Source organism: Carcharodon carcharias, chromosome 5, assembly GCF_017639515.1.
Source record: "Carcharodon carcharias isolate sCarCar2 chromosome 5, sCarCar2.pri, whole genome shotgun sequence".
NCBI lineage: Eukaryota > Metazoa > Chordata > Chondrichthyes > Lamniformes > Lamnidae > Carcharodon > Carcharodon carcharias.
Genome location: NC_054471.1, coordinates 83,181,207 through 83,194,107, shown reverse-complemented (window position 1 = coordinate 83,194,107; position 12,901 = coordinate 83,181,207). Strand labels below are relative to the sequence as shown.

General features: G+C 40.9%; 1 protein-coding gene across 2 annotated transcripts in view; it reads left to right on the top strand.

The window, feature by feature from the left end:
- Positions 1 to 12,901, top strand: part of lmbrd1 (LMBR1 domain containing 1) — a 230,268-nt gene that overhangs the window by 186,884 nt on the left and 30,483 nt on the right. For both annotated transcript variants that reach the window (XM_041188279.1, XM_041188277.1), the window contains exon 14: positions 10,141 to 10,225. In XM_041188279.1, the coding sequence (XP_041044213.1) occupies positions 10,141 to 10,225 (85 nt within the window). The remainder of the gene's footprint in view (positions 1 to 10,140; positions 10,226 to 12,901) is intronic.

The window sequence follows — 12,901 nt, the reverse complement described above, 5'->3', positions numbered from 1 at the left end:
CCACAGTTCCCCAGAGATCTGAGGCTCAATCACCCCACACTAAAACAAGGACCCACAGTTCCCCCGAGACATGAGGCTCAATCGCCCCACACTAAAACAGGGACTCACAGTTCCCCCGAGATCTGAGGCTCAATCGCCCCACACTAAAACAGGGACCCACAGTTGCCCCGAAATCTGAGGCTCAATCACCCCACACTAAAACAGGGACCCACAGTTGCCCCGAGACCTGAGGCTTAATCGCCCCACACTAAAACAGGGACCCACAGTTCCCCCGAGATCTGAGGCTCAATCACCCCACACTAAAACAAGGACCCAGAGTTCCCCCGAGACATGAGGCTCAATCGCCCCACACTAAAACAGGGACCCACAGTTCCTCCGAGATCTGAGGCTCAATCGCCCCACACTAAAACAGGGACCCAGAGTTCCCCCGAGATCTGAGCCTCATGAGGCTCAATCACCCCATATTAAAACAGGGACCCACAGTTCCCCCGAGACATGAGGCTCAATCGCCCCACAATGAAACAGGGACCCACAGTTTCCCCGAGATCTGAGCCTCCTGAGGCTCAATCACCCCACACTAAAACAGGGACTCACAGTTCCCCCGAGACATGAGGCTCAATCACCCCCCACTAAAACAGGGACCCACAGTTCCCCCAAGATCTGAGTCTCCTGAGTCTCAATCGCCCCACCTGTCCACCTGAGTCCTCCTGGACAAAACATTCGGATTCCCCCTATTAGACCTCCATTCTAGTCTGACGCGAACAACTGGAGAGTATCTTTCAAATGAAAATACTCACCAGATCATTGTTCCGCCGTCGCAGAGGTCAGGGCGAATCCTGCCAATTGCGCCAACTGAAGAGGAGATGTTACACTCTCCAACCCCACAACAACCACAGAGACTTTTAACCGGTTTTATTCAAGCATATGCAAAGGAGCTTCAATCATTCCTAAGAATGAAGACCCAGCTCCCTGACTGATTACATTTCACTACTTTTGTACCTTTTCTTATAACATATTTGAGTACATTTGAATAAATCCAATCGGTAACCGACACACCAGTTCCAAACTAACTTTAGCCTATTGAGTACATAAACATGTGCTTTTGCTAACCAATTATTCTAAAGGGTGTACACAATTATATTATCTAATCAGAATTAAAACGTACGCAAATACCTTGGTTCTTACAACTCAAGACTGTTTCTGTTTCATCAAAGCCCCCTCTTTGTCCACTGTTCATCTTCCTATATCTAAGCTAAAACCATCTGTCCGTTCCCCATGTGAGAGGGGAGTACACTTAATCTAATTTATGTCATACTTATGTCTCCAGTCTGACCCTCAAGGCTGTGCAATGTTCACCTGGTAATCTTCAACTCTTAAGATGTTTAGCAGCCATGTCTGCCTGGAGATTTTAGGGGTTTTTCAGTAAATTCTTACTGTATGGTGTTTTTTAGCATTTTTAATTTACCCCTAACACTATCTGAATGGCTACAGCAGGACTGGTGGAAGGCTGCTGACTTTCACTGAGGGTGACTGCAGACAGCCTTGCAAGACAGCCTCGAGTAGCTCTGGGCCTTGAGGGCCCTGTCTTTAGACTGCACTATCTCATCGTGGGCAACAGCAAGGGTAGGGTGGCAGTGATTGGATGATTAATGCTGTCATTCCAAGGCACCCCCATGAGTTGGCTCCTCAGTAGTGCTAGTAATCTGTTGGAACTGCTGTGAGAGCTGCATGTCCCTTTATTCGCTAATATTCATACCCACAAAGGCAGCCGTCCGAGCCTGCATGGCCCCAACCATCAATCTCACGGCTTCCGTCTCTGAGGTGTCTGTCTGCAATTTCATTGTCGCAATGAAATGTCACAAAGATTCTGCCAGTGCTGCAGAGAAAGCTGAAATGACAGCCACCTAACACTCCATCGAGTTGGCTGCTACCTCCATGCTGGAAAGGGTGGACTCCAAAGTCTGCACAAAGCATTCTACCACATTGGAGCTGGATCTTTTCATATTCCTAGACAGCGAAGTGAGGTTGTCTAGCAGACCTTTCAAAGCAACAGATCTTGATCTGCATGCTCATCAGCATTTTCCTGCAAGCCACCCCTTTGGGGTCCTCATTTCAGTACGTAGACAGTAGAACTAATCTGCAACACCACCATCTAAGGAACTAACACATGAGCTCAACTTACACCCTGGCTTGTCTGAAACTCTCTAATACCCAGAGAGTCATCACATGTTGATCCCAACCCTATACTAGTCTCCCAAGTTATGCACAGTGCCAGTATCTGAGCTGGTGGCTGGGAGATCAAGTGATGGTGCCTCCTCATCGCTCTTGTGGGTCTTCTGCTTCTGTTCCTCCTGGCTCTGCTATGCATGTGAAGGCAGCATGTTTTGGGTATCTGAAGCAGACAAGCAGAAGGCGGGTAAATCAGGCGTTCCACAGTCACACCATCTGAAGCTTCCATTTCATGACGCCTCTCAGGATGAGGGTGAGGAGGTATTTGAGAAGTGGCATTAGGCAGTCTCTTACTGTCATTCTGGATAACATCAGTGGCCCTTGATGCCATTGGCTGTGTCACCTCTGGGTCCAAGATCTGGAGCACCATCTCCTCTAGAGGGGGGTCAGGTTGGAGTTTTAAACCACCACTTCCTCTCCCCCCTGTCACCCACCCCTGGTCACCCAAGTTCACTAGATATCCCAATTGTTGTGCACAGCATTTTTCTGAAGTGGTGGTTGTGTGGTATTGTGTTTAAGTGATATGCCTGCCAAACCTGAATAGCTGGAGGTCTAAAGCAGTGGGAGGTAGGTGTGTGGCAGCATTGGAAGCTGTGTGCTAGTGAGATTCAGTATGCAAATGTTAGATATGAATCCTGAGTGCCAGGGATTGTTGCTGGATGAGTGATGGGTGTGTGGTGCATTGAGAAGAATGGGGAGGTTGGGGGTGTGGTAGGTATGGGATGTAAGATGAGGATGCTTGCATTCACCTTGACCATACTTGAGGTCATTGTACTGCTGCCATGTCTGGGGGCCAGACTCTCTGGTGAAGTGCTTCCGCTCCCACCTCAAGTTATAGTGCAAGGACATCCTGGGCAACGAAACATCCCTCCTGGAGTTCTCCTTGCTTACCAGAGCCTGCAAGACACTGTTGTTGAACCAGGGAGCTTGCTGCCTTGTATGCTGTACCATTGTGGTTCTTGGAATCTTCCTAATTGATTTTCCAGCAGCCTTCAGTTCAGGTACGTAGCCTCCCATTAATAGGGAGTGAGCCTTTAAGAAGAGGCGGTGTTTGCAGACAAATAATGCTCCGAGACTGCCTGAAAAGTGCAGAGGCCCCAGGCTACTTAGAGAGAAGTAGCACAAGAGCCACTTGGGCCAACATTACAGTCTTTCAGTTGAGGCAGATGCAACAAGTGTGCATGTTGCCTGTCTCAATTGGAACAGCCATAGGCAGATTGCAAATCACAACTCCAAAACGCCAAAAAAACAGGGATGTCCAATTTCTAGCCCTGAATTTTAAGGTCTCACAAAAGAATAACATTATGCAATGAACCTTGGAATTACAGGGAAGAGGACATTAGGACATCGTCTTTCTTTTTCTGGACCCATTTGCAATGTCTGACAACCTTTGACCTGGATGCAGCACAGTAAGTAGAATTTGTAATTTCTCTAAAAGATCTGTGGAATCTGTAATTGTTTTTAATAATGTTTGAAAGGGATTTTTAAGAGTTTGCATCAATTGTAAAGAGGTCAGTTGTAATTTTCTTGAGTAATAGGAAATACTGGTCCATATGACCTGGAAACCCTTTACCTGGAAGCAGTACCAACAGGAAGAAAGTTAAGAAAGAAGCTTTGTGGCTGTCAGATACAAAGGAGAGCTGCAGGTACAATGGAGTGCTGCAGGCACTGGAGTACTACAAGCAGAGGAGCTGGAGGGTGAAGTCATTCAGCACATAGATGAAGACACAAAGAGAAAGGGACAGAAAGAAGAGTGTACACATTTTGAGGAGAAGAAAATCATGCTCAGGAAGAGGTCAGTTTTTCTGTTTAGCAGAAAAGGAGATAGGAGCTCTTGGTACTGCCCAAACTGGTATAAAAAAGATCTAAAACCTAGAAAGGTGTGTGAATAACTCAGGAGATGCTAAAGAGCTTGGGGCTTTCCTTGAAATGGCTTAACCGTGAACCAGAGTGTTATTGGTTGATCAGTTGAAAAGGAACCCTGGAAATGTACGTCATCAGGACTACCGTGACCTGAGAGAGAGAGAAGGCTTGTATAAGTGTGCCTTGCTGGTGATGATCATGCCTGTGAAACTCCAAGGTGAAAGCTATTGTCAGGTAGGACTCCTGACCTACCCTGCATGAATAAAGAACAGCAAATGATGGAACTGTGTGGCTATGTGGTGCCACATTTGTGTGTGGAGTGATGTGAATGCTTATGGTTGCTTATTTTTGTTGTCTTGACTAAAGTGAAATTTACCTTCTTTATTTGAAGTATCATTTGCCTGTTAATTAATGCATGATGTGTTGGGTCTGATTCATATTAAAGTAAAAGCTACAAAAAGCAGGATCTTGTTAGTAATTTCTTCATTGGGGATCATTCAGTAAATTTGGTAATGCTTTACAATTTTCCCACAGGGATTGTAATAAATGGTTAAACCTAAGTTTTTAACTTAAAACTCACACTTGAGATAAAGAAGCATTTTCCATCGTCACTTGTTACAAGCACAGCAGGTTTAGTGTGGTTACACATTATTGATGGGATCAATGTCATGTATAAAGGACAAAAAAAATTACCTGTAGAATTACAGTTACTGCTGTGTTGTATTTGTTTTGACACTTTCAGCTTTCCCTCATTTAACCTTGCCTCAAGACTGTCTGCTTCAAGGTTATTGTGTACTTGTAGTTTTGTTGAGCTTGAGGCCTTGGGGATGGGGCTGATATTAAGACTAAAATGCCTGCCTCCCAGCCAGGTGGTGCTTGAGTCCCAGAGCTGCTAGTCATACAATTGGTCTGTTGTAGTTGGAATTTCATTAATTCTAGGCCAGGCTGCTCTATGGGAAAAGTGGATCATTTTTTCTGGGTGATTTAACTACGGTGGGATCAAAAATTGGCTTAATATTGTTAGCTCTGCTCTGAATGCACCTAGTCATTCCAAAGTTGTAGCAAGAGTTCCATAAATGTAAATGATGTAATAGTTCCAAGAAACTAGATCAGTTGGAAGCATCTTAGCCAAAGACCTTTCCAGAGGCACAGTTGTATATTGGGGAAGAGTTGTATTAAGTGAAAATATATTCATCAATTTTTTTGGTAGATGCTTGCTTTGTTCAGTAGTTTGTGATATTCTCATCACCTTGGAGGCTGTGATGTTTTTTCTTTCATGGTATATGAGCATCGCTGGCAAGACCAGCACTTGTCGGCCATTCTGAAAAGTCCTTGAGAGGGTGGTGGTGAGCTGCCTTCTTGAACCACTGCAGTCCCTGTGCTGTAAGTACACCCACAGTGCTGTTAGAAAAGGAGATCCAGGTTTTTGACCCAGCAACAGTCAAACGGTGATATGGTTACAAGTCAGGATGGTCAGTAACTTGGAGGTTAACCTGCTGGTGGTGGTATTCCCTTGCATCTGCTGCCCTTGTCCTCCTAGATGGTAGAAGTTGTGGGTTTGGAAGGTGCTGTCAATGGAGCCCGAGCAAGTTGCTGTGGTGCATCTTGTGGATGGCTGGCGGTGCCTCTTGTGAATGGCTGGTGGTGCAGGGAGTCAATGTTTAATGTGTAGATGTGGTGCCATTCAAATGGGCTGCTTTGTCCTGAATAGTGTTGAGCTTCTTGAGTGTTGTGGGAGCTGCACTCATCCAGACAAGTGGAGAATATTCCATCACAGTCCTGACTTGTGGCTTGTAGATGGTGCACAGGCTTTGGGAAGTCGGGAGGCAAGTTACTCATCTCAAAATCCCTATCTCTGACCTGCCCTTGTAGCCACGGTATTTATATGACTGGTCCAGTTAAGTTTCTGGTCAATAGTAATCCCCAGGATGTTAATGGTGGGGAATGCAGTATTGGTGATGCCCATAAACGTCTTTCTTGTTGGAGATGATCAATGCCTGGCATTTGTGTGGCACGAATGTTACTTGCCATTTGGCCCAAGCCTGAATGTTGTATAGATTTTGGTGCACACAGGAACAGGCTGCTATCTCAGGGGTTGCAAATGAATACTCTCCAGTCTCAGAGAACAAGCTTACCTCTGACCTTTTGATGGAGGGCAGGTCATTGAGAAGCAGCTGAAGATAGTTGTGCCTAGGACACTACCCTGAGAAACTCCTGCAGTGACATCCTGGGACTGAGATGATTGACCTCCAACAACCGCAAACATCTTCCTTTCTGCTAGGTATGACTCTAGCCAGTGGAGAGTTATCCCCTGGATTCCCGCGTATTGCACTACTCAATCTGATGACAAGCTACATCTGCACGAACACCTGTATTGGATGTATATTTGCTTTACTTCTCTTATATGAGGGGCAATTCTCAAATATTAAATTGGCTTTTATAAAATATCAGTAGACCACCTGTTCTTTGAAAAATGTGGCTTTGAACTAAATTGAACATATAATATGTGGGTAAAAGGCCAAGCAGTGTAAAACTGTTTAATAAAGTTGATCTTTCAACTTTGCTTTCACTGAACCTCAATCAAATTTGCAGCCAAAATCACTTCAATCAGTATGAACATAATAGTATGACCTATGCTGGATTAGATTGCAAAAGGTCTCGGGAGAGAATATACATGTCAAGGCTGATTCTGTGTTAGCCCTCCTGAGTAATTCTGATAATACAGTCCACCGGGCTCCGTCTACCACCTTGAAGGGCAAGGGCAGCAGGTGGGTGCACCTACACCAGTTGGACTGCAGCAGTTTAGGAAGGCAGTTCACCACATGATCAAGGGAAATTGGGGCTTGGCACTAAACGCTGGCTTTGCCAGCAATGCTCACATTCCTAGAATGAACAAAAATAGATATTGTTCTAAGGCAGATGCTGCAGGCAGAGAATTAATCCCACTCGTTCGTTGTTCTGAGAAAAAGCACTTTCCACCCCTCCCTATTGGCCAAAATGAAAATTGTGTAAAAATCCAGAATATTCCAACCTTACATTCTGCCAATTAACGCAACACCTGTTGCCTAAGCATGACATACATCGATCTGTACATCTCGGCAACCAACCTGTTTCACGCCTCTTTTGATTATCTGTTATTTTCTTTCACCTTCAACCCTTTTCCCAACCAGATAGTCATCAAATCATTCTTCAAGGGTGTCCTCAAAATGTTAACTGCTTTTTTTCTGAAAATCTCATCCGTATATCCATGACCTGATTCTGAGAAGATGGAGGTAGGGCACAGAGGAGAGGACAGAAATTCCTTCCAATCTGGAACCATGCTCGAGTCACATGTAATTTTGTCTTTGTATAATCTAGCTCTGACTATTCATGTTAAAGTATTTGTTTGTTTCTTTAGTATAGCTGTTACGGCTGATGTTCCTCCTGTGGGATAGATACTATTTTTTTTTTCTTCATTTATGCTTTAGTATCTAAAATGTTTGAATCAGTAGCTGTGACCTGTTATTTGAAGTTCCTCAATTAGAATTAAAGTTTGATAGAATTATATGCTAAAATTCAAATCCTATCCTATGAAACAGTCTGTTTTATATTCGTTAGTGATTGTTTAGGTCAAGGGAAAAAGTAGCATTTTATTTTAAATCCAAATTGTGAATGTGAACTACTACTCTTAACCTCCCTTGTGACAGGCTGCTCTTGTAATCTGAATTTGTACATTAAGCAGTGGAACTAATTATATTACACAGAGAGGTACTATTAATACAAGAAAATTGCTAGGAAATATTAACTTTTCTAATTGCATGAAAATTATGAATTCTTGAGTATGCTGATACATGACTAAATGATTCATTACGATTTCAATATTCTTACTGTATAAATGAGAAGAATTGATTGAATTTGATTAAGTTGCCTAATGCACAAAATTTGTGATTTGGAATGAACTTGAAATCCATATCTTTCCTCTTCAAAATTAAACACGTATTGCAGTTAAATTGAAGGCTGTTTTTCTATTAGAAAATAGCTTCCATTTCATGGTCTCCTGTTGAAATATCTGTTCCTATCTATTTTCTTGATGGAAATTTAACATAATTTTTTATGTATAGTTGTGATAAATTGAGTAAAATATTGTGCTATCGTTAGACAATATGTGTGTGTCACTAATATCTTTTGAAGACTTGTCATTCTTACAATTTTTTCTCCATATGCAAGGCACATTTTTAATAGAAAGGTCTGATCTGTCATTGTTTTAACCAGTTTTAAATGATCTCGCATGTTACTTTAATTGTTTTATCAAAGCAATTATCAAATCATTGACTGCCAGCTGAATTGTTCCTTACTGTCTAGATATAATTAAATCCTAATTTTTGTCACAACCTGGTAAATGAGTGATAGTGTCAACTAGGAGCAATGTTTGCAAGATTTTATGGTGCAGTGTTGCTCTGAAATAAAGCAATCTGCCACAGAAGCTTAGAAGTGCAGCTTCTGTTGACGTTATCACATTAAATCTTGTGTGTTGGTGATAAATGAACACTGGCAAGCCTCAAGGTCACTAGTACAGATCATTCTACTTGTAGAAAAGATTGACTGTAATATTGGGCTTTAAAAAAAACATATTAGTGTGACTTTTTAATAAAGCTGAATTTTAATTGGTTTGAGCTACAAATAATGAACATGCTTTGGTTTTAATTAATCTCTACTTCCCTTTTAACTTGTCTGAAGTTTTATTCTGCATTCTGTTTCAAACATTTGTTAAGACTGCTTGGGCATGTGCATTCATTACATTGATGGTGCAATTTTGAATTTGAAGCTTCCAACACAACACATTTGGATCAGAGAAATTTACAGAGCTACAGATCAATTGGACAGTAGGATTGGTTTCTAATTGCTCTAGCCAACTCCTGGCACAGATACAATGGGTTGAATGACCAGTTCCTGTGTTACAAAGGTCTGTGGGCTCCTCAGCCTTGGAAAAATTGACCATTATTATGAAAATAACCCATCTGAACTATTTCAATGTAAAATTATTGAGTTAGTCCTCTTATCTAAATTTTCTGAAAAAAAAATTAAGATTGGGAGTTTAGTTGCACAGTGGGAAAAAATGTTTTTTCAAAGACCGGGGTTTAGAAGCCTTATGTTGTGTTTAATGTGGAACTCAAGGATGTGAAGTGAACATTTTGACATTCATTCATCACCAAGTTGATTCTCTTCAGCAGGTAGCAGACATAAAACTATTGCCTTCAGTTACAGTCAAGAGTTTTCTAAAGCATTTTTATACAGGGACAATGATGTTTCATATATTTTTGGACAAAACTCACTGTGAGGTGCACTATAAATGATATGATCTGAATTTATTTTTGTGGAATGGATCAGGATCTTACCATGTCCAAATTATTGTACTGGCTCATAATGTTAAGCTATGGTTCATAGCACAAATCATTTCATTTGGAAGCAGTCTCTATTTTCTGAGCATCATTGAACTCTAAACTGATTAGAGTAAGACAAAAGATAATTGCAGGTTAGCATTGTTCCTCTTTGTTGAAACTAGTAAGTGGAAAAGCTTTAGCCATTGCAGAGATGTTGCTGCTCAGTTTGCTTCCGTTTTTCATCCTCGAATTGTAACCATTGATTACTGGCGTTTGTATTTCTATCAGTTTTTACAAAGGTGATGTGATGGGGGAAAAAAGTTTCCCACTTCCTGAAATCCTTAGTTTGAGCACAAAGCTTAGTCAACTTTACATGTTGAGTCACTTGTTTGAATACATGTACAGGTGCACTGATGATATGCATTAGTCCACTAAAAAATAATTTTGAGGAACTGAACCACAGCCCATTCCTATTGGAGCAAGGTCTGGTAAAATAACAGGGTTAGTTTATGTAAATATTGAAAGACCATTCACTTTATGAAAAAATTCTACTGCCCAAGGGTCTTGACCTAATTGTAAGTGTGTGGGGGGAATTACAGAAATGGAGTTCATGTATAAATGTAAGGCAAGTAAGCTTTATCTAAACACAGTAAATAATATTTGTATTTTTGTGTGTATATTTTTCCAGGCCAACCGTACATCATTTGACTCAAGACAAGAGAATTCAAATGCAACTTTGGTGACAAGGATGTGTGATGCAAAGGCGCCTGAAGGTGAGTTGATACAATTTCTTGCAGATTACTGTGCAATCTTACTTTAGCCTTTTAGCAGACAAACTTGAAGAGTTTACATTAAAGCCAAAACACCATGTAAAACCTTACAGTGACATAATATTTTCAGAGCTACCAAATGTTGCTGTTTAACTATAACTTTCATTCACAAACATTTTCCTGTCTACTACTGAAAATGTGCTTTTCAGCCATTTACGTAGAGATCTAAAAGACATTTTGTAAGATGACTGATCATGATGCATTATTGCATGGCCTTTGATATGGTGGGTCATAACCATTTCTCTCCTCTCTATTGTATAATCAGTAGGACTGCCCCGCTTGGTTCCACTATTGCCTATCTGATTGTAGACAGTGAATCTCCAACAATGCCTTCTCTTCCCAGCCCCACTGCTCCAAATTATTTTTGGAGCCCCCCCAGAGATCTTTCAATGGCTGCCCCATCTACTGACATGGGTCAGCTTCCACATGGCATTAACTCTAACCTCCCCCAACCCCCTCTCCAAGCACCTTGCTTGACCCCTTCACTTTCTCTGTGCAGTCACATTATTTGTTCAGCATCCAGTCTCAATGAGCTACAGTGTCTTCCAGCTAAGCATAGGAAAGATCAAAGCTTCCATCGTCACACCTTGCTATAAACTCTATACACTTAGTCACTGACTCTTCATTCCTGGCCACTCCCTCTGGCTGATTCACACTGTAAGCAACCTTTTTGACCCCATGTCCAACCCAACACATAAGACTTCCTACTTTCACCCCGAAACAGCAACTTCAGCCCCTAACTCAGCATATCTACCATTGAAAAACTCATCCATGCTTTTGTAACCTCCAGATTCAACTGTTTCAAGATCCTACAGGCTGGTTTCTTTACAAGGCTCGAATCCTTGTAAACTTCAATTTGTCCCTGTCTGTATCCTATCTGCATAAAGATCTGTACTGACTGTACCAACACTCTCTCCTGGCCTCCAGTGCCTCAGGTTAAGATCCTTAATCATCCCGTGACCTTGCTCACCTCTATCTTTTTAAACTCTCTCTATATCCCATACAGCTAACTCCATTGGGACCAAGACCTTTAACTGTCTAAACCGGTACTCTGCAATTACGTTATCCGCAGAATAATCTTTTTTTTAAAACTTGTTGAACTGCAATAGTATGGTCAAAAGTATATTTTATGACTTCAAGGATCTCACTTTAAATGTAGGTGGGAGACTGTTCACCTATTGACATATTTATTCTACCTTCTCTAATTTCTCAATAACAGCCATCTTATTTGTAAAAATCCACAGTAAACACAAGTCACAGATGGCCACCGTTTTACACGTACTGAGACAAGATTGCCTATCTGCGTGGCTTTATTATTTTGTAAAATTACTGACTGGTAATTTATCTTCACGGGGAATTATGCAGTTTATAAGGAAATTGAAGCAGAGCATGTATATGGCAAAAGGGAGGATAGGAGCAATACATTTCAACCTTTTGTGGACCTAGAACTCGACATCATTTTATCACATTGATAGGTATGCCAGGATCTCTATTAGTCGGTAATTTTAGGCTGAGTATATTAATTTCCAATGGAAGCTTTGAAGTACTGATATAGAATATGTGTGATTGAATTATCTGATAAGTTGAGATCTTGGTGGATCTAGACCTCAGTTACCCTAATATGATCCTCAATCCTATAATCCGAATAAAACATTACTTGCATGAATCCAGTAAGAGGTGAAAAACTTTTAGGAATAGCAAAATTAATTCAACCCAACAAATTTGCCAAGCGTTGATGGATCTCTTATCAGAACTACCCAGCTTTTCACCTCAGCCTCTTCTTTCTTCAGAAGCACAACTGCTTAGCACTTCACCTATTTATATAATTCACCGTGGTGACCAGTAGTATTTTTCATTTAGAAGTATTTTTTGTGAATAAATTATACAAACGTCTGTCCAACATTCCTTCCTCCTAGTAACTTCTTAATTACTTTTCTAAATTGTGTCATCTGCTATTTGAAACTACCACAATGAACAATTTTGTCTATATCATCTTTAATGAGCCCTCTTCCGAATAATCTTGAGAACATTGAATCTTAGAACTCAAATCTGCTTATATTCCTGAAGATGTGCTATTTTTAGTGTTTGATGTTAATGCTCAAATCTTGCAACTACTTGTGATAAAAAAAAGAAAATTAATCTGCATTTTAGATTCTCCTATGTTAAGATTAAGTATTTATCATTGAAGCATTCCTCTTCTTGGCATTTACGTATGTTCTACGTATTTAAGTTAACAGAAATTGGAATTTAAAAATCCTGTTTTTAGCCTGGGTTAACATGGCCAAAGAAAACAGTTACAAATATCTATGGCCACACTTTTTATTAAAGTTGTTTTCAGAATCTCAAACTTAGTCTTCCGAGCATAAGAAATTATTTCATTGTGACCTGCAATGGTGTAGGTACGTTTTTAAACTGACCAGTTTGATGTACCATTAAGTGATTTCCAAAGTGTTATAACAGCCTTTGATCAGATAATTACTTTAATGTTAAGCATAACAAGGTGCATGTCTGTATCTGTTTATCCTATTTCTTATCGTCCTCTCCTCGGTGCGTTCACCTGCATGATGCAAGTTTTTTTTCATTTTAGTTATGTGCATATTTTTGTTTGAAGAAGAATTC